The sequence below is a fragment of the Hyla sarda genome, chromosome 11 (genome assembly GCF_029499605.1).
Source record: "Hyla sarda isolate aHylSar1 chromosome 11, aHylSar1.hap1, whole genome shotgun sequence".
Classification (NCBI taxonomy): domain Eukaryota; kingdom Metazoa; phylum Chordata; class Amphibia; order Anura; family Hylidae; genus Hyla; species Hyla sarda.
The window spans coordinates 29,010,078-29,031,524 of record NC_079199.1 but is presented as its reverse complement, the minus strand read 5'-3'; the positions used below and the strand labels follow the sequence as shown (position 1 = coordinate 29,031,524).

The 21,447-nt window shown below is 40.8% G+C and overlaps 1 protein-coding gene across 2 annotated transcripts in view; it reads right to left on the bottom strand.

Annotated features, from left to right (window-relative positions):
• The window catches only part of UBR1 (ubiquitin protein ligase E3 component n-recognin 1), a 117,380-nt gene that overhangs the window by 84,173 nt on the left and 11,760 nt on the right, over nt 1–21,447 (bottom strand). Inside the window, exons 2-8 of one of the 2 annotated variants that reach the window (XM_056547108.1) lie at nt 19,056–19,312; nt 13,701–13,779; nt 13,505–13,606; nt 12,823–12,953; nt 9,001–9,145; nt 5,895–5,957; nt 956–1,079 (exon numbers count right to left, since the gene is read on the bottom strand). In XM_056547108.1, coding sequence (XP_056403083.1) covers nt 956–1,079; nt 5,895–5,957; nt 9,001–9,145; nt 12,823–12,953; nt 13,505–13,606; nt 13,701–13,779; nt 19,056–19,312 — 901 coding nt within the window. The remainder of the gene's footprint in view (nt 1–955; nt 1,080–5,894; nt 5,958–9,000; nt 9,146–12,822; nt 12,954–13,504; nt 13,607–13,700; nt 13,780–19,055; nt 19,313–21,447) is intronic. The other variant, XM_056547109.1, reaches the window with a different exon arrangement.

Sequence of the window (21,447 nt, the reverse complement as noted above, 5' to 3'; positions counted from 1 at the left end):
TCCTTTCAATAATTATCAGCTGCTGAAGTTGAGTTGTTGTTTTCTGTCTGGCAACAGTGCTCTCCGCTGACATCTCTGCTTGTCTCAGGAACTGCACAGAGTAGAAGAGGTTTGCTATGGGGGATTTGCTTCTAAACTGGGCGGTTCCCTAGACACATGTCATCAGAGAGCACTTAGACAGAAAAGAACAACTCAACTTCAGCAGCTCATAAGTACTGAAAGGATTAAGATTTTTTAATAGAAGCAATTTACATATCTGTTTAACTTTCTGGAGCCAGTTGATATATATATAAAAAAGTTTTTTCCTGGATAACCCCTTTAACCCCTGATATGTTCTATATCAATCTGCTCAGCGCCTCCTCCTCTATAACATGATGCTGATACTAGTCACTAGTTTTCTTTAAATATTTTAGGCACCATTTCTTTCTAATCCATTCTCAACTTGTCATTAAACCCCTCTCTAGAGATGAGCGAACTTACAGTAAATTCGATTCGTCACAAACTTCTCGGCTCGGCAGTTGATGAATTTTCCTGCATAAATTAGTTCAGCTTTCAGGTGTTCCGGTGGGCTGGAAAAGGTGGATACAGTCCTAGGAGACTCTTTCCTAGGAATGTATCCACCTTTTCCAGCCCACCGGAGCACCGGAAGGCTGAACTAATTTACGCAGGGATAAGTCATCAACTGCCGAGCTGAGAAGTTCGTGACGAATCGAATTTACTGTAAGTTCGCTCATCTCTACCCCTCTCTATAGAACAGTGTTTCCCAACCAGGGTGCCTCCAGGTGATGCAAAACTACAACTCCCAGCATGCCCGGACAGCCTTTGGCTGTCCGGGCATGCTGGGAGTTGTAGTTTTGCAACACCTGGAGGCAACCTGGTTGGAAAACACTGCTATAGTAACACAAAACAAAAACAATAGAGATAAAAAATAATAATATGAATCGTATGAACTTACTTGAGTAGGCTAAAAGCTTGTTCAACCAGATCCCAAGACTGCAAGCAGCTGTTTGATGCGCCATTACCAAAAAGCTAAGAACTTCCACATGCAGAGGCCGCAGAGACACATTTTCAGAGTAGGTCTGAGGTATTAAGCATAAATAAACTATTCTAAATAACATACGAGTACAAGAAAGAGAACATCTAACATCAAGTAAGACAACAGAAGTCCTCAGCTAGGTGGGGATCATTCTTATCCTTACTGGGTTGCATCTCATTTGATTTAACAAGACATTATAATAGTAATACACTCGGGAGCCTCTATGCGGTTGTATAGAGAGAGAGAATTAAAGGGGTATTCCAGGAAAAAACATTTTTTTTAAATATCAACTGACTCCAGAAAGTTAAACAGATTTGCAAATTCACAATCAAGAGCAGAGAAAACGGAGCAACTCACTAGAGATGAGCGAACTTACAGTAAATTCGATTCGTCACGAACTTCTCGGCTCGGCAGTTGATGACTTTTCATGCATAAATTAGTTCAGCTTTCAGGTGCTCCGGTGGGCTGGAAAAGGTGGATACAGTCCTAGGAAAGAGTCTCCTAGGACTGTATCCACCTTTTCCAGCCCACGGGAGCACCTGAAAGCTGAACTAATTTATGCATGAAAAGTCATCAACTGCCGAGCCGAGAAGTTCGTGACGAATCGAATTTACTGTAAGTTCGCTCATCTGTACAACTAACCACACCAAACCAGATGATCTTTGCAAGTGGTACTTTAATCTGAAAGCTTCAACCATAGACAACAAGCAGGGAAAAGTGCATGGGAGACGCGGGGGTATCCTCCGAGAGGATACCCCCGCGTCTCCCGTGCACTCTTCCCTGCTTGTTGTCTATGGTTGAAGCTTTCAGAATTAAGTACCACTTGCAAAGATCATCTGGTTCGGTGTGGTGAGTTGCTCCGTTTTCTCTGCTCATAATTGTGGATATATTGTATGGACTTAGTTTGCACGTAGAGCACCACCGAAGTCCCTCCAGCAGTTGCAAGGAAAGACACAGCACAGTTGCGCTATTGCCTATCCTCAGTGTGAACAAGGGTGGTGCCGAGTCTCTACCTAATTGGCCAGATTTGTAAATTGCTTCTATTAAAAAAATCTTAATCCTTCCAATAATTATCAGCTGCTGAAGTTGAGTTGTTCTTTTCTGTCTGGCAACAGTTCTCTCTGATGACATCTCTGCTTGTCTCGGGAACTGCACAGAGTAGAAGAGGCTCCAGAAAGTTAAACAGATTTGTAATTGTAATTACTTCGATTAAAAAAATCTTAATCCTTTCAGTACTTATGAGCTTCTGAAGTTAAGGTTGTTCTTTTTTGTCTAAGTGCTCTCTGATGACACATGTCTCGGGAACCACCCAGTTTAGAAGAGGTTTGCTATGGGGGATTTGCTTCTACTCTGGACAGTTCCTGAGACACGTGTCATCAGAGAGCACTTAGACAGAAAAGAACAACTCAACTTCAGCAGCTCATAAGTACTGAAAGGATTATGATTTTTTAGTAGAAGTAATTTACATATCTCTTTAACTTTCTGGAGCCAGTTGATATATATATATATATATATATATATATATATATATATATATATATATATATATGAAAGCTTTTGCCTGGATAACACCTTTTATGTTGGGAAAATCTTATCACAGGAGCTTTGGGCAATGTAAATATTTGAGTTGCTATTTTGTGCGGTTTAGAATAAATAAGAGATAAAATTTGATCGTGTGCAAACAAACTCTGTGCAGTGTGATCATGGAGTTACTGTATTTTACCTGCACTTATGTGCACTACTCTTTGATAACATTTGGAATAGGGGAAAGATGAAAGGAGAACTGAGCAAGGAAAACAATTTCTTATTTAGTCAGATGTTTTACATCATAGTTTATCATCAGTCACAAGAACATTCCAAATTAATCTTGTATAAGAAGGACGATTGGTGGCGCTTACCTGACAACGATGGGTCCCACACTGGGGGTCTCTGAATCTCACAGGTTGTCTCAATAATTTTGTTACAAAGAGTATATAGAACTCCTTAGTTTTTACATAAAATAGGTCTTCGTCCAGACTCTCATTGCTATCTCTGTTTTATATATGATGTTCACCTGATGCATTTAACCCCTTAAGGACTCAGGCCATTTTGACCTTAAAGGGGTATTCCAGGCAAAAACTTTTTTTTATATATATCAACTGGCTCCAGAAAGTTAAACAGATTTGTAAATTACTTCTATTAAAAAATCTTAATCCTTCCAATAGTTATTAGCTTCTGAAGTTTTCTGTCTAAGTTTTCTATTTTTTTTTTTTTTTTACACTTTATGGGGGTAAAATGGGAAAAAAGGACATATTACATTTTTATTGGGGGAGGGGATTTTTCACATTTTTTTACTTTCATTTTTACACTTTAATAGTCCCCATAGGGACATAGCACTGATCAGTGTTATCAGTGATCTTCTGCTCTGGTCTGCTCGATCTCGAAGCCAGGTGAGGGGACCTCCGGCCGCCATGCTGGATGATCAGATCTCCGCGGCAGCGCTGCGGGCGATCCAATCATCCATTTAAAGTACCGCACTGCCGTAGATGCCGTGATCTGTATTGATTACGACATCAGAGGGGTTAATGGCAGACATCCACGTGATCGCGGATGTCCGCCATTACAAGCGGGTCCCTGGCTGCTGATAGTAGCCGGGACCTGCCGCACATGACGCGAGCACCGGTCCGGTGCTCGCGGTTATGACAGAGAGTAAATGTACGTCATGGTGCGTTAAGTACCACAGCACCATGACGTACATTAAGTCCATTGTCGTTAAGGGGTTAAAGGGGTACTCAGGTGGAAAACTTTTTTTTAAATCAACTGATGCCAGAAAGTTAAACAGATTTGTAAATTACTTCTATTAAAAAAATCTTATTCCTTCCAGTACTTATTAGCGGCTGTATACTACAGAGGAAATTATTTTATTTTTGGATTTCTTTTCTGTCTGACCACAGTGCTCTCTGCTGACACCTCTGTCCATGTCAGGAACGGTCCAGAGCAGGAGAAAATCCCCATAGCAAACAGTTCCTAAAATGGACAGAGGTGTCAGCAGAGATCACTGTGGTCGTGACAGGTTACACTTTATTTTTTAAAATGACAAATAAAAAAATAAAAAAACATTGCAGATTGCCAAAGAATATATTACATATACACAACACACACACACACACATATATATATATATATACACATATATATATATATATATATATATATATATATATATATATATACTGTGTTATTGTGAAGTCTCTAATACGTCAAGACAAGCTTGGGACAACGGTATCGCTACCATTGTCCTTTGTTTATTATTAAATGTGTATATATATATATATATATATATATATATATATATATATATATATTTTTTTTTTTTTTTTTTTTTTTTAATATCTTGTCCCTAATTGGTTGTTCAACCCATCATTGTCAGGTAAATTCCGCCAAGCATTCTTCTTCTACAAGACTCCTTTGGATCATTGCACAATGGCCCTGATTTACTTAAGTCCAACCGACTTTTTTTCTCGGTTTATGTGCCTAAATTTTTGTTGCACCATCCGTGCGACTAATTCTGCTCCCAAATTTTACAACGCACAACCTACACTTTTGAAAACACTCTGAGTGTTGTTTTATTACAAGAAAATAGGCATGGTTAGCCAAAAAAATGTGCGTGTTCCCGACAAAAAGCAGAAATTAGTACTTCCAAAATCACTCCTGAAAAAGCGTGAGTTTGGCGCACAGAATAACAGACAGCCAAGAGGATGTGTAAAAACTACCAAAAGCGAGTGATTTGGGAAAAGGCACAGCTTATCGTGGTGGGGAGTGCTTAAAAAACTATTTTCTTTTTTTTTTCCCCATTGTTTTACAGTTCTACACAAGGATTTTTAGAATATGAAATGCATTTTAAACAGTAAAATATGCCTTTAATTGTATATATGTATATATGAACTATATTAAATAAGTCCATAAAAATTTTTTTTTGCTTAGTTCACATTAAATCTGGTGTTTTACTTGTATGGTTTGGCACATGCTATTGATGATTTGTATTCTATACCCATGTTTTTTTTAGTTTTTTTCTTTTAACTTGGAGTATGTGTGACCCATTTTCCCGTGCAACACAAAAAAAACATGAGACAGAAAATGAACCGACACGTGCGACACATTAGTAAATCAGCTCCCAGAAAAAGAGGAGTGAAATCTAAAACACTCCAGAAAGAACACTCGGATTTAAGTAAGTTAGGACCAATGTGTACACTGCTCCATTATTTGGTGTTGTGCCCTGAGCTTAACACCAGAAAGGTGTGCATACCGCTACTTTAAAGAGGTTATCCAGGAAAAAACTTTTTTTTTTATATATCAACTGGCTCCAGAAAGTTAAGCAGAATTGTAAATTACTTCTATTAAAAAATCTTAATCCTTTCAATACTTATGAGCTGCTGAAGTTGAGTTGTTCTTTTCTGTCTAAGTGCTCTCTGATGACACGTGTCTTGGGAACTGCCCAGAGTAGAAACAAATTCCCATAGCAAACCTATTCTGCTCTGTGCAGTTCCCGAGACAAGCAGAGATGTCAGCGGAGAGCACTGTTTCCAGACAGATAAGAACAACTCAACTTCAGAAGCTGATAATTATTGGAAGGATTAATATTTTTTAATCAAAGTAATTTACAAATCAACTTTATAAAACAACTTTCAGGAGCCAGTTGATCTAAAAAAGATTTTTTTTTTCCTGGAATACCCCTTTAATACTCCAAAAGTAAAGGAATTCATGGCAAATATAGCACCTATATTTGTTTAATTTTTTATGTTTATTTTTGTAAATTTTTTGGGTTAAACAAGAAATGATGTAACAAATAGATGTTAGCTAAGAAACAAGTAGTGATTACCTTGAGCTTTTCAGCAATTTCTTGACATTCTTCTAAAGTGCCTTGTTTAACAGTCGTACGGCCCTGGTTCAGGGATTCAAGAGGTTAAAAGGTATTAAACTACTAATACTTTGAAAGCTTATTAGGTATTATAGCTAAGAACAACCAAGCAGCTGTATGTGTGGTTTGTATTCCTTGCAAATATGCAGTTTCTGGATATAGCACTAAAGATATTAAAGTGTTACTGTTATAAAAAAAAAAAACTTCTGACATGTCATTCAGATCTGTGAAAAGTTTTGATCAGTGGGGGTCCAGGTGCTGAGAGTCCCAAATAAACGTTAAGAACATTAAAAAAATAATAATAATAATCAAAAAAAAAATGTAAAAAATTAAAAAAGCATCCAGCTGAGAGCGGTTCCTTCCTACTGTCTCCTACTACTGTATACTAATGATGGGCTCTACATAAAGTCTATAAGCTTGCCTCTAGGGTAGAGCTTCCCAACCAGGGTGCCTCCAGCTGTTGCAAAACTACAACTCCCAGCATGCCCGGACAGCCAGAGGCTGTCCGGGCATGCTGGGAGTTGCAGTTTTGCAACAGCTGGAGGCACCCTGGTTGGGAAACACTGCTTTATCCAAACGCTCCCAATTTATGATTTGTTCCCTATGCTGTACCTTAGTCTTTTTCCAGCCAGGTTGCCTCCAGCTGTTGCGAAAGGCTGTCCAGGCATGCTGGGAATTGTAGTTTTGCAACAGCTGGACGCACCCTGGTTGGGAAACACTGCTTTATCCAAATGCTCCCAATTTATGATTTGTTCCCTATGCTGTACCCTAGTCTTTTCCCAGCCAGGTTGCCTCCAGCTGTTGCGAAAGGCTGTCCAGGCATGCTGGGAGTTGTAGTTTTGCAACAGCTGGAGGCACCCTGGTTGGGAAACACTGCTCTAGGAGTTTCCCCACCATGTTAAAGGGGTACTCCACTGGAAAACGTTTTCTTTTAAATCAACTGGTGCAAGAAAGTTAAACAGATTTGTAAATTACCTCTATTAAAAAATCCCTATCCTTCCAGTACTTCTCAGCTGCTGTATGCTCCACAAGAAGTTATTTTCTTTTTGCCTGACCACAAGTGCTCTCTGCTGACACCTCTGTCTATGTCAGGAACTGTCCTGAGCAAGAGAGGTTTGCTTTGGGGATTTTCTCCTACTCTGGTCAGTTCCTAAAATTGACAGAGGTGGTGTCAGCAGAGAGCACTTATGGTCAAGGAGAAAGGAAATTCAAAAAGAAAAGAACTTCCTGTGTTTTATACAGTGGAGTACTTAAGTACTTCCTGTGTATTATAAGTACTGGAAGGATTGGGATTTTTTAATAGAAGTAATTTACAGATCTGTTTAACTTTGTGGCATCAGTTGATTTGAAAAGAAAATGTTTTCCAGTGGAGTACCCCTTTAAGTTATTCACTCTCCACAGGATAGGGGTTAACTATATGATTGTGGGGGTTGGGGGTGTCCAACAGCTGGAGCCCACACAATCTATAGAATGGCTACAGAACTCTCCAGTTAGTATAGAGCTGAAGGTGGCACATGCCTTTCTATTTCTCTATAGGAGCCACAGAAACAGCCTAATGCTGCACTTGGCTATCTCTAGCAGCTACTAATAAAGGGGTACTCCGGTGTAAAACTATTTTTATTTTTTTTTTAAATCAACTGGTGCCAGAAAGTTAAACAGATTTGTAAATGACTTCTCTTAAAACATCTTAATCCTTCCAGTAATTATTAGCTGCTGAATACTACATAGGAAATTATTTTCTTTTTGAAACACAGTGCTCTCTGCTGACATCATGACCACAGTGCTCTCTGCTGACATCTCTGTCCATTTTAGGGAACTGTCCAGAGCAGCATATGTTTGCTATGGGGATTTTCTCCTACTCTGGACAGTTCTTAAAATGGACAGAGATGTCAGCAGAGAGCACTGTGTTCCAAAAAGAAAAGAATTTCCTCTGTAGTTTTCAGCAGCTAATAAGTACTGGAAGGATTAAGATTTTTTTTAATAGAAGTCATTTACAAATCTGTTTAACTTTCTGGAACCAGTTGATAAAAAAAAAAAATAAAAAAAAAAAAAATAAAAAAATAAAAAAAAAATGTTTTCCACTGGAGTACAGTGATCCCTCAACTTACAATGGCCTCAACATACAATAGTTTCAACATACAATTATCTTTTCTGGACCATTGTAACTTGAAACCAGACTCAACATACAATGCTATGGAATCTGTGTAACGTGTCCAGGGCTGGAAGAACCGACCAATCAGAATGGACATTCACTGGTAAAACTCCTGTATTACTAAAGTATATGCACTGACTGGTGTCTGGTAGCGCCCCCTACAGTACAGGGAGGTATTACATGTTGTGTACACTTTACCTGTGCCAGGGTTAGCTGCTCCTTTGGACACCAGGTGAGGGCGGCTCCATGTTACTTTTTATTTTTTAGGACACTGTGTGTTCTGTAAAGGACCCTGAAGAAGCTCCTGTCCTCTACATAGACCAGTGTTTCCCAAAGAGGGTGCCTCCAGCTGTTGCAAAACTACAACTCCCAGCATGCCCGGATAGCCGAAGGCTGTCCGGGCATGCTGGGAGTTGTAGTTTTGCAACAGCTGGAGGCACCCTCTTTGGGAAACACTGAAATAGACAGTGATTACAGCTCCCAGCAGCTCTTTATTACTTTTATATGTAAGGATTTGCTTTATCTATATTATTTATCTTTAATCCTCACTTTTTCCTATTTTTTGGATGACATTTTGGTGGCTTCAGAACCAATTACCAGGTTTCCATAGAGTTCTGGTCTCAACATACAATGAATTCAACATACAATGGTCGTCCTGGAACCAATTAATATTGTAACTTGAGGGAACACTGTACCACTTTAACTATAAAAACCATGCAAGCACCTAGAAAAAGCTAGGCAGATATGACAAGAAGCCCAGTACTCTCTAGGTGTTGACACTTTGCTTTAGCATTCACCGGAGGTCTTACTAGTGTCATATGCTATGGATAAGCCTTTGATGAGGAGACAGCCTCTTTAATGCTTTTTATTAGTATTATTAGTGGAGGATCTGTGAAGAACAAAACATTCACTGACCTGTCGCTCGGCTGCACTGGTTATTGCTTGGGCCTCTTTCATGTCACAGCCCAGGGATCTTTGCAGACTGTAGAAGAAATGATCATTGGAGTGGTGCTCGTCACTGTACAGGACACAGTAGTAATGCTCCGACTTGTCTGGGCTGCTGAGGAGAAACGTGGATGGTCAGGACAATGCATGCATTGACATAAATAGCAGTACAGACCTCCCTGCCTTCAAAGATCATGAGCGAACTTACAGTAAATTCGATTCGTCACGAACTTCTCGGCTCGGCAGTTGATGACTTTTCCTGCATAAATTAGTTCAGCTTTCCGGTGCTCCGGTGGGCAGGAAAAGGTGGATAAAGTCCTAGGAGACACTTTCCTAGGAATGTATCCACCTTTTCCAGCCCACCGGAGCACCTGAAAGCTGAACTAATTTATGCAGGAAAAGTCATCAACTGCCAAGCCGAGAAGTTCGTGACGAATCGAATTTACTGTAAGTTCGCTCATCTCTAATCATTGTGCTAGAGCAGTGTTTTTCAACCAGGGTGCCTCCAGTTGTTGCAAAACTACAATTCCCAGCATGCCCGGACAGCCAACGGCTGTCCGGGCACGCTGGGAGTTGTAGTTTTGCAACAGCTGGAGGCACCATGGTTGAAAAACACTGTGCTAGGGTCTACAGGGCCTATAAGCGGTCTCCTGACACAAGAATTAAAGTGTATTTGTACCTCTCTAATCCTTTATTTGCCTTGGTTATGGGGCATCAGATGTGTCTGGCAGTGGCCTATCTTCCTAGATAAAGCTGATGAATATATTAGAATTAAGGGGTATTCCAGGGAAAAAACTTTTTATATATCTATCAACTGGCTCCAGAAAGTTAAACAGATTTGTAAATTACTTCTATTAAAAAATCTTAATCCTTTCAGTACTTATGAGCTTCTGAAGTTAAGGTTGTTCTTTTCTGTCTAACAGATGACACGTGCCTCGGGAACCGCCCAGTTTAGAAGAGGTTTGCTATGGGGATTTGCTTCTAAACTGGGCGGTTCCTGAGACACGTGTCATCAGAGAGCACTTAGAAAAGAACAACCTTAACTTCAGAAGCTCATAAGTACTGAAAGGATTAAGATTTTTTAATAGAAGTAAATTACAAATCTGTTTAACTTTCTGGAGCCAGTTGATATATAAAAAAAAAAAAAAAAATTTCCTGGAATACCCCTTTACAATTGTCCTTATCAATTATCAGAGTTAAGCTATGTATATGGGAGAAGAACTAAGCCCCTTCGCTTTTTTTTGTTCTCAGGTAGAACATGATAGTTTTAATACTTTCAATAAAAAGGTAACTCGATGTCATAGCCAAGTATTGTTTTTACATTTTAATATTATTTTCCTCGCTTTTAAAGAGACATAACTCTTATACTAAAGTATTACATTGATCCATTAGATGCAGCAATGGATAGGTTAATGGCGGCCATGAAAGCCTAGTACAGGCCTGGGGCTGCCATGACAACAGATCTGCTCTCTGCAAATCAAGTTGACTCAACCACTACATCGCTAATGGGGGGAGACTTATCAAAACCTGCCGGGATATAGAGAAATATATACGGAGCACTCACCAGGTAGGCTTGATAGTAAAATCTTTATTTCAATATAATCCAAACAGATAAAAATCTTGTTCAGTGGAGAACGGAGGCCGTGCACCGAGCGACGGCGGCCGTTTCACGCACAGGGGCATGTCACCATCGCCCAGTGCGCGCTGCTGCTTCCGCTCCCCACTGAGCAAGATTTTTATCTGTTTGGATTATATTGAAATAAAGATTTTACTATCAAGCCTACCTGGTGAGTGCTCCGTATATATTTCTCCCTGCAAGTTCCCTACATACTATATCCCTACATACTCCTACCTGTTTGATCGGACTTCATTCACTTTGGGACCAGTGTCAGGTTCTGATCTAGTTGCGCTTCAGACTTATCAAAATCTCTGCAGAGGAAAAGTTGAATAGTTGCCAATAGCAACCAATCAGATTGCTTCTTTTATTTTCATAGGCGTTTTTAAAAGCTTCAAGAAGTGATCTGATTGGTTGCTATGGTCAACGTTTACACTGCTCAAATTTTGAAAAAACAGTATTAAAACAGTCAAAGAGTACCTCTCATCAAAAGGTTTTTAAAAAAAATATTTTATAGCTTAATATATATATATATATATATATATATATATATATACACACACACACATATATATATATTTTTCCTATACATACATATATATATATATATATATATATATATATGTTTCCTTTCATGTCTATTTTCATTTTGAAACTGTGGCCACTAGCGGTCTCCCTAGAAGCCCCTGGCCACAAGCTTTTTCAGTGATTTCGGACTCACGCCAGCCTGGCTGTTGAGTCCAAAATCGCACACTCCGTGCAGCTCCCCGCCTGTCGATTGGACAGGAGGGAGCGAGTGCTGTGCTCGTATTACTGCAGGGCGCGACAGCTCTGTCCTACAATGCACCTTCTCTCTGTATGGCACGTGTATAGCCAAACAGAGAGGAGGAGACTCAGAGGCTGCCATCCCTGCCCTGTACTCAGCCTGTATGCGTGCTCCCGAGAGGGGGCGCTGCATACAGGAAGAAGGGTGGAAGCTGGCCCTGGCAGGCATCAGATGACGTAGTGCCTGCCGGGTCACGCCCATTTATTCCCCTCGCACAAAGCGCACCATACTGAGCTTCCGAAGATAGAGGGAAAAAAGGTATTTACAGGAGGTTTTAACTAGAAATAATCGCAGGGATAGAGATAGTTAGAGTCAGGGACAGATGGGGAGGGGAATTAGGGAAAGTTTAGTTGATGATAGATACTCTTTAATAGTTTATCAGCACAAAAAGAACAAACCAGGCACTGGAGGCAGAATACAGTCCGCACAATCACCAAACAAAGCCACGCATGGAAAAGATAGCGGTCAGCTGTGTGTCAGCGTGGTGCTCAATGTCAGACAGAAGCAACAAGAAATGCATGGAGAAAAGTCAAGAAGACATGGCAACTCACCAACTGACAACAGGATAACGTAGGTAGATGCTTTACACAGACATTCAAAAATTGGGCTGACGCTGTGGGAGAGTGGAATGGGAGCGGGGGCAAGACAACGTCCATTTCACGGAGGCCGAATGAAGCGTCACGTGACTTGAGACATAGCCTTGCCCCCAAATCCCATTCCACTCTCCCGCAGCGTGTCAGCACGATTTTTGGATGTCTGTGTAAAGCACCTACCTAATAAACATTGTTATCCTGTCAGCTGGTGAGTTGCCACGTCTTCTCGACTTTTCTCCATGCATTTCTTACTCTTTAATAGTTGGCAACATAGATCACTGGCAGCGGCCCATTGCTGTGGAAAGTTATCTACCAGGCGGAGATGTCAGAGAAATTAGGCATGTTAGATCCTTTTGTTCTCCTCTTTCCCCATTCAAAATACATTCACCTCATTCAGCATTTGTAAGCTATCTAAAAAATACGGTTCTCTCTGGTCTGAAAATTTTAAGAAGTGACGTGACTTGATTGTTCACCCTTTGCAAAAATGAACTGACCTTTATGCTACTTTTCATATATTATTCCCTCGCCCCATATCCTCCACGTAAAACCTGCGCAAACTGCACTCTCTGAATATTACAATATTGTCAATACCGTGTCTGGATATAGAATGCTTGTTCTAGGAGTGTTAGGTAGCGGCAAGACATTATTATGAAAGCGCAGAGGTAACGGCAGATGAAGTCTCCTCTGAGCAGTAGAACAATATTACTATATGCCATAGAACTATAAACTATACAAATCATGACACAAGTGAGCATTACCCTGTCTTCAGATAGGCCGGCAGACTCTTCTGTTCTCCCCAGATCAGCATGTCTGTAATATACTGTATGACAACGGGAAATACTTTCCTAGTCTGGGATAAAAGCTCTTCGGTTAATTGAAATCCAGTATCCTGAAAGATAAAAGATTTACAATTCAATGGCAATAACTCATATCCACAGTAACGTACTGGATTAGCAAATTTCTGCAATATTGGTGTTGATTGATTTGTTTGAATCCCGTACTATTTGCCTTGTTATCTTCAATCTGGAGGGCTACAGACGGTGATTCTATGGGGTACAGCCTTAGCCAATCATAGCTCATCTCACACACTGAACTTCTCTGCCACTGCCACTAGGTGTCTCCCTACTTGTCCAGAGCACATTTTTCCCCATCTTTTGAACGGGCTTTGGACTCCTGCTGGCCTGGCAGAGTTCCAAAATCAGGAAATGCAGTCTGGAGTGCTGAGTTTGGGGGGGGGGGGGTACAGCCTTAGCATACCATAGCTCATCTCACACACTGAACTTCTCTGGGGTGTGTGTAGCAGAGTGTGGGAGGAAGTTCTCCCCTGTATGGCTTCAGATGATGTCACGCCTGCGAACTGGGAGGATTATAAAATTTAACAAGATCATGACAAGTATTCTTTAAGCAACAGTGATAAAAATATGGGCAAATAAATCTTACCTGATCTGAAGCACCTGGTTCGTGGATTTTGCAGTAGGGACCAGACTTCCAGGCTTCTGTGTCACCACAATCACAGAAACCCCCTCCCATTGAGGAGTGCATCTGTAAGGTAATATTATATTATCATTATTCAGTGACTGTCACACCGAGAACATTTATGGATCCACAATATACACTGCAGAGACACAATATATACCTTGTACCGGTGATTTTTGTGAATACTGTTCTGAAAGCAGTCCATGCAAAGAACACAAGTTGGATCAATGGCACAATCCCTAAAGGAAAAAAATAAAACTTTATAAAAAACAGTATATATCAATAAAACACATTAGTAATGAACAAACATTACTAGGAACGAAAAAATGCTTTATTAAGAGGGATTTTATTAGGATTTGTAAGAAATTTTGGTGACAGCCGAGTAAGATATAAATGTGTGTGTGTGAGTATATATATATATATATATATATATATATATATATATATATACACACACACACATATACATATATATATATATATACACACATATACATATATATATATATATATATACACACACACACACACACACACACACAGTCAAGGCCGTAAATGTTTGCACCCCTGACATTTTTCAAGAAAATGAAGTATTTCTCACAGAAAAGGATTGAAATAACACATGTTTTCCTATACACATGTTTGTTCCCTTTGTGTATATTGGAACTAAACCCAAAAAGGGAGGAAAAAAAGAAAATTGGACATAATGTCACCAAACTCAAAAAATGGTCTGGACTAAATTATTGGCACCCTTAACTTAATATTTGGTTGCACATCCTTTGGAAAAAAATAACTGAAATCAGTCGCTTCCTATAACCATCAATAAGCTTCTTACACCTCTCAGCCGGAATGTTGGACCACTCTTCCTTTGCAAACTGCTCCAGGTCTCTCTTATTGGAAGAAATAAAGACAAAAAAGACAACCGGGAGGCAGCGCCTCGTGTATTACCCTTGGCAGGTGAGGGAACCAAAAAGTATGCTGAATGTACACCCAGGACTTAAGTCAGGGTGGCCGCTCACCTTAAAGTAGAAGAATTGCGCATATCACCCCTTGATTGGGGTACCAGATAGAGTTGGATGAGCTGCCGAGCCTGATGGTCACAGGAGCGTGTCAACGCCCTGTAGAAACTGGAATACTTGTGAGAAAAAAGACCAATGGATCCAGGCGCTGCTCTATCCAGGTATACACAGGATGCAGGTGAGTGTTCTTAATCAAGCAATTTTATTGAACACAAAACAACAAAAGGATCATGACGCGTTTCGGGGTAAATTCCCCTTCCTCAGATGATCAGCTAGATCATCTGAGGAAGGGGAATTTACCCCGAAACGCGTCATGATCCTTTTGTTGTTTTGTGTTCAATAAAATTGCTTGATTAAGAACACTCACCTGCATCCTGTGTATACCTGGATAGAGCAGCGCCTGGATCCATTGGTCTTTTTTCTCACAAGTATTCCAGTCTCTTATTGGAAGGCGCCTTTTCCCAACAGTAATTTTAAGATCTCTCCACAGGTGTTCAATGGGATTTAGATCTTGCTGCCACTTCAGAACTCTCCAGCGCTTTGTTGCCATCCATTTCTGGGAACTTTATGATGTATGTTTGGGTTCATCGTCCTGCTGGAAGACCCAAGATCTCAGACGCAAACCAATCTTTCTGACACTGGGCTGTACAGTGCGACCCAAAATCCGTTGGTAATCCTCAGATTCCATGATGCCTTGTACACATTCAAGGCGCCCAGTGCCAGAGTCAGCAAAACAACCCCAAAACATCATTGACCTCCACCATATTTCACTGTACGTACTGTGTTCTTTTCTTTGTAGGCCTCATTCCGTTTTCAGTAAACAGTAGAATGATGTGCTTTACCAAAAAGCTCTATCTCAGCAGGATTTTACTCAAGTTCATTTTGGCAAATTATAGTCTTGCTTTTTTATGTCTCTGTGTCAGCACTGGGGTCCCCCTGGATCTCCTGCCATAGCGTTTCATTTCATTTAAATGCCGACGGATAGTTCGCGCTGACACTGATGCTCCCTGAGCCTGCAGGAAAGCTTGAATATCTATTGATCTATAAGTGTTACACATGAGGTAGCTATAATTAAGAATAAAAAAGGTATGAGAATATTATATAGAGTACTGATAAGGATTTTCAAATTAATCGCTACACAAAAAGCTCTTTGGTCACCCCCTGCACCCATAGTGACGGTAGGAAAGAGTTCTGGTAGAGAGAGACACCACCGTCCGGGGCTGTCTCCGAGACCGTTCACTACACAGAGAGTGAGGAACCAGAACCCCGGAGAGGACACAAGATAAGGTACTCAAACACAGACAACTATAACTAACTGCAAATACAGGCATCTGTAAACGCAATAACTACTATACTACAGGGGTATCAGTGCAGCAGCAGACTATTGTGCCTGCACTGAGACTCCATCCGCAAGAAAGGAATCATTCACTACTATCTTTTTATCTGTTTAAACTTCTCAGGACAACAATGAGCCGCACATATCTGTAGTAACCAACAGAGACACTCGCTCATTGTGGAGACCTGAGGGCGTCCCAAACAACTAGTGGAGCAACGGTTCTCTGCAAACAGAGAAAAAACTGACAGTGATAAATTACCTTAGGTGGCAGCATTGACCCCCATTCTATGAACAGGATTCATATTTCTTACTTACCAACACTGGACACATGGCATAACCATAATACCTGCAGTACGTGTTTTTTGGTAAAAATCTTTATTTTCACTTTATATAGTGCTGATGGTAATTCAATTTTTTATACCTTTGATAGACAAACATCATTATTTACCAGCAATCAAGGAATACCGTGCCTCTTTGTTGTCCCATCCCCTCTAGACAACAGACAGGTACGTAGCCCTATATGATACGTGCATGTAACGCGTGGAGCATATACACTATGAATTTTGCATAACCGGATCTCTCACTTATTCTCATTCAGGCTTGCATTTGCACTTTTTTTTCTGCACGCAGTCATCTGACTAGGGACAGCTGCAGATTCTCAAGTCTATCACCACATAGGTATGTAACACGTACCTTCACTTTTTTAACATATAGATTTATTTGAAAATCCTTATCAATACTCATCATTGACTACTGAATATCTCGCCTGCAGCTAATCAAGGGAATATTCCATTTTTAAAGTCCTGTATTAATAAATTATACATTTTCTATTTATCCAAGCGCTGGTATTTATTTATTTATAGTGGTTCACTTTACCCTATTTATGGTTTTACAGGGACCCATATAAAATACCTGGCAGCTAATCTAGTGTGTTAGGAAGCGCTGGTATAATATATACATGTTTGGAACTTGTTTGGGGCTGCTTATCCACCATTCGGACTATCCTGTGTTGACACCTTTCATCAATTTTTCTCTTCCGTCCACGCCCAGGGAGATTAGCTACAGTGCCATGAGTTGCAAACTTCTTGATAATGTTGGACAAAGGGAAATCCAGATCTCTGGAGATGGACTTGTAACCTTGAGATTGTTGATATATTTCAGACAGTTCTCTTCTCCTCTTTATGTTGTCCAAGCTTAGTGTGGCACACACAGACACATAATGCAAAGACTAAGTGAACTTCTCTCCTTTTTATCTTCTTTCAGATGTGATTTTTCTATTGCCCACACCTGTTACTTGCCCCAGGTGAGTTTAAAGGAGCATCACATGCTTGAAACAATCTTATTTTTACACAATTTTGAAAGGGTGCCAATCATTTTGTCCATCCCATTTTTTGAGTTTGGTGACATTATGTCCAATTAGCTTTTTTTTCCTCCCTTTTTGGTTTAGTTCCAATACACACAAAGGGAATAAACATGTGTATAGCAAAACATGTGTTACTGCAATCCTTTTCTGTGAGGAATATTTTATTTTCATGAAAAATTTCAGGGGTGCCAACATTTACGGCCATGACTGTATATGTTACAGTTAAAACTAGTTTTTAGTTAAAACTGGTTTTCCCAAGCAAAAACTAGTTTTGACTAAACACCTTTGTAAAAACTAGTATTGACTTCTGTTCCCCAGTGAAAACTAGTTTTGTGAAAATGCCTTTGTGAAAACTAGAATTGACTGCTAGCATTGACTGCCCTTCCCCAGTGAAAACTAGTTTTGACTGAATGCCTTTGTGAAAACTAGAATTGACTGTTTTTTCCTAGTTAAAACCAGTTTTTACTGAACGCATTTGTTGAAATACCAGTTTTTACTAAAGGCCTTCTTACGAACTAGAATACTTACTGAATGCCTTCGTACAAACTAGAATTTACTGCTAAACAAAAACCGTATGTCAATTGAAACTGGTTAAAAGTAGAGAAAACTAGTTTTAACAAATTGACTCAGTTCAAACTGTTTCCACAGAGGTCAAAGTTCATCTAGCTCACACGTGCCAAGTTCATCTAGCTCACACATGGTGCCTGAGAATGATTCTTATTGGTTGTGCGACTCGTGGTGGGTTGACCACGCTGCCTCCGCATACCCCTCTGTTAAGCACGCTCATGTGGGTTGACCAGGCTACCTCCACATAACCCCACATACCCCCTCCGCTAAGCACGCTCGTGGGGGCCGACCACGTCGTCCTTGCATACCCGTGTACCCCTCCGCTAAGCACCAAAACAAAAATTTAATAATTCTTTTTAAAAATAACAAACACATTTTATTAAAGAAAGCTGTCTTTGAAAATTGCATCACTAGGGGTCCCCATACCTCCTGGGACACTGACTAGTCCCGCAGCAGCATCAGCTTGCCCACGAGTCATGGAAAAGAGATGGCTGATGGACAAAGCTGCGGATGGGATTAGCGTTCTGCTGTGCTCGCTCCCGGCCTGTCACTTTTCCTGGAGGAGCGCAAGGCTGCCAAGAGCAAGCGTTCATGAATTTACAGCATCAGTGCTAGGAGCCTCTTAAGATCGCAGCACAAGACCAGGAGTTCATAAACTTTTATGGAGCTTCACTTCAAGGACCACCATTATATTTTTCTGTAAATATATCTACTTTTCTTATTGTTTTTTTTTCTTTCTTTTCTCTCGTGGCGCAGGGGGGATGTGGTATGTAACAGAGTTACGGGCAGTGCAGGACTTTACAATATATGTGACTTTGAATTCTGTAATATGCTGACAGCCAGGGGTTTCACTAGATTAAAACATTCACGGCCTGTTCCCCAAATAAAAAGACAAGTGGCCCAAATGTCAGCTGCTGAGTGAGTCCATATATCAGTGTTTCCCAAGCAGGGTGCCTCCGGCTGTTGTAAAACTACAATTCCCAGCATGCACGGACAGCCATTGGCTGTCCGTGCATGCTGGGAGTTGTAGTTTTACAAAGCTTGAGGCACAATAGTTGAGACACACTTTTTTAGGTGAATAATTTACTAGTTATCCTGAATCTTTTTCCCCATATATGTAGATCCCTCTGCCCAGCTCCTCTTGCTCTATAAAATAATGTCTACAGATCGAACTGCATTTCCAATGTGACGGGTTCCCCTTAAAAAACAGAGCCATAAAGTGAAACATACCTGCAAGAGTAGGTGGTCTCTCCGCCGTGAAACACCTTCCCGCATAGAGGAGGCGCTTCACTCTCACGTAGTTTCTCCATGAAGGCATTGGGGTCTTCTCCAAACAGGTACCATTCTATGGGTGTCAGGATACCTCCCTGAAATAACTGCTCCTGATTCTCCACTTGGGGATGGAAGCCATTTGTGTATAAACTGGGGACATAATTCGCCAAAAGTTGGTGAAAGGTCGAGGCAAAATCCGCTGTATTGTCCAACAACTGTTGAAAAGAGAAACATCGACTTGAGAACATGTTCATTATTAGTACCGACCTCTGAATAACTAAAGGAGATTTCCATAACCTTAAAGCATTCCTACCAGTTCATTCTCTCCCCGTCTTGCTGTAAAAGACAGATTGGCCCTCATTTACTAAGAAAATCGGGTTGTAAGTCTATGTTGCTTTCTTACCCGACTGCTTTTTTCCCTGGTATTTATTATTATGTCGCATCCTGTTTGTCGCACGTGGCTTTTGTTGGTTTTGGTTTCCAACTCCTCTGAGCTGTCGGGAAAAAATCCACAACAATTCAACAAATTCGGGTTGGAAACCTTAATAAATACGTGGGAAAGCTCAGAAATGTCGGGTAACGCCCCTTTTTCGGGTTTGGGAGAATCCACATCGGGTCCGTCGGGAAAAAATGTCGCATAGTGTCGCAGACTGGCGCACGATGTCTGCGACATGGCGCAGGCAAAGATGCGCCAAAAAAAACGACAAAAGAGGTCGGGTTAAGAATAGTAAATGAGGGCCATTATGTACTAAGCCCTCCCCGCAGAAAGCCACGAAGAGAAATGCTCATCTTAGTGCTTCTCAGGGCTTGTTCTAGCAATCGGTAGGTGTCGGTAAACCCAGGATCCGACCAATCAAAACTTTCGAGGTTTCTATGACAAGTCAAAAGGTTCTGGAAATTGTTGTAACGCTTTAACTTTGATAGCCTATCCTTACAAATCCATGAGGAGGTACAGGAGATCGCGGGGGGGCCCCAGCGGTCGGACCCCCCCACGATCTGCAACTTATCCCCTATCCTTAGGATAGGGGATAAGTTGTTCACCACTGGACTACTCCTTTAACTTTCCTATGCCTGCCATAAAGCAACTGTGTAGATGCTGTTAAGTGACACACCACAAAGAGGCTACAGTAATGGCTGCCCCCAGTACACACTTTATTAATAAAAAACCTTAAAACTACATTGTCCTACAACTAAATACATAAATGTAATGCTTTATCTTGAGAGAATGATTTTGTTTATTGAAAAAAATAAAAAGGTTACACGTTCACTTTAAGGGTACGTTCACACGTACACAGATTGGATGCGCAGGATTGGATGCGCAGGATTTGATGCGCAGGATTTTCTGCTGCAGATTTCAATGTAAACTAAATGACTGAGCACAGCTTCTAATCTGCAGTTACAAATCCTGCGCATCAAATACATTAAATGTCAAAAAGCCCCATAAAACCTTTTTTTATTTTATATCTCTTTTACTCTTTAAGACCAGCTGAGAAACTACCTGAAATGTTCCCCTCGTTTTATATCTAAGCTGGAATGAGGAAAGGTTTCTGGTCTTCAGACATCAGAAATTCCCTTTACTTACAGATAGTGGTTTTACTTGAGGCTACATGAATTCTGCACAAATATGTACTAAGGAAGAGCTATGTAGGGCGTGAGAAAGCAGGTTTTGGAGAAAAGCCAAACGACACAGAAAGTTCACCCTCTGCCTGGATTTCACAAACAAAAAGAACGCAAGGACATTAAAAAAAATAAAAATAAATAAACTTATTAAGAAAAAATGTGACTCTTCACGGATTGTATTTTGCCACGAATGTCCATATTTATAGCTACAAGGCACCTGAATTAATAAAAAATGTTGAGGGAACTTCACAAAACCCAAATTAAAAGTCTCCCATTGTTTTAAGTAGGGATAGACCAATATAGTTTTTTTTAGGGCCGATACCGATAATCGGTGGAGGTTAGGGCCGATAGCCGATAACTTATACCGATATTCCGGTATAAGTTATGGGCTATTTATCCCCCCTCGACACCGCTGCAGGTCATGGATTTAAAGCGGGCGCTTTAAATCAATGCACTGCAGTGGCTTTTGTGGTGCCATAGGCCGCCGCCGCCACCCACTTCTCTCCCCCTACCGGTAAGGGTGGTCTGGGCCATCCATCCTTCCTGTAGTGTCCGGCGGCATTCCGGGTAGAGGGTGAACCGGTCTGGGCTGTACTTCTTCTCCGGGGTCCTCTTCTCCACTCCGGGCAGGCTTCGGCCTAGTAACGCAGCATAGACGCCGCTGCGCAGTGACGCCGTGCGCAGCGATGCACCTGACGTCACGGCGTCTATGCAGCGTACTAGGCCGGAG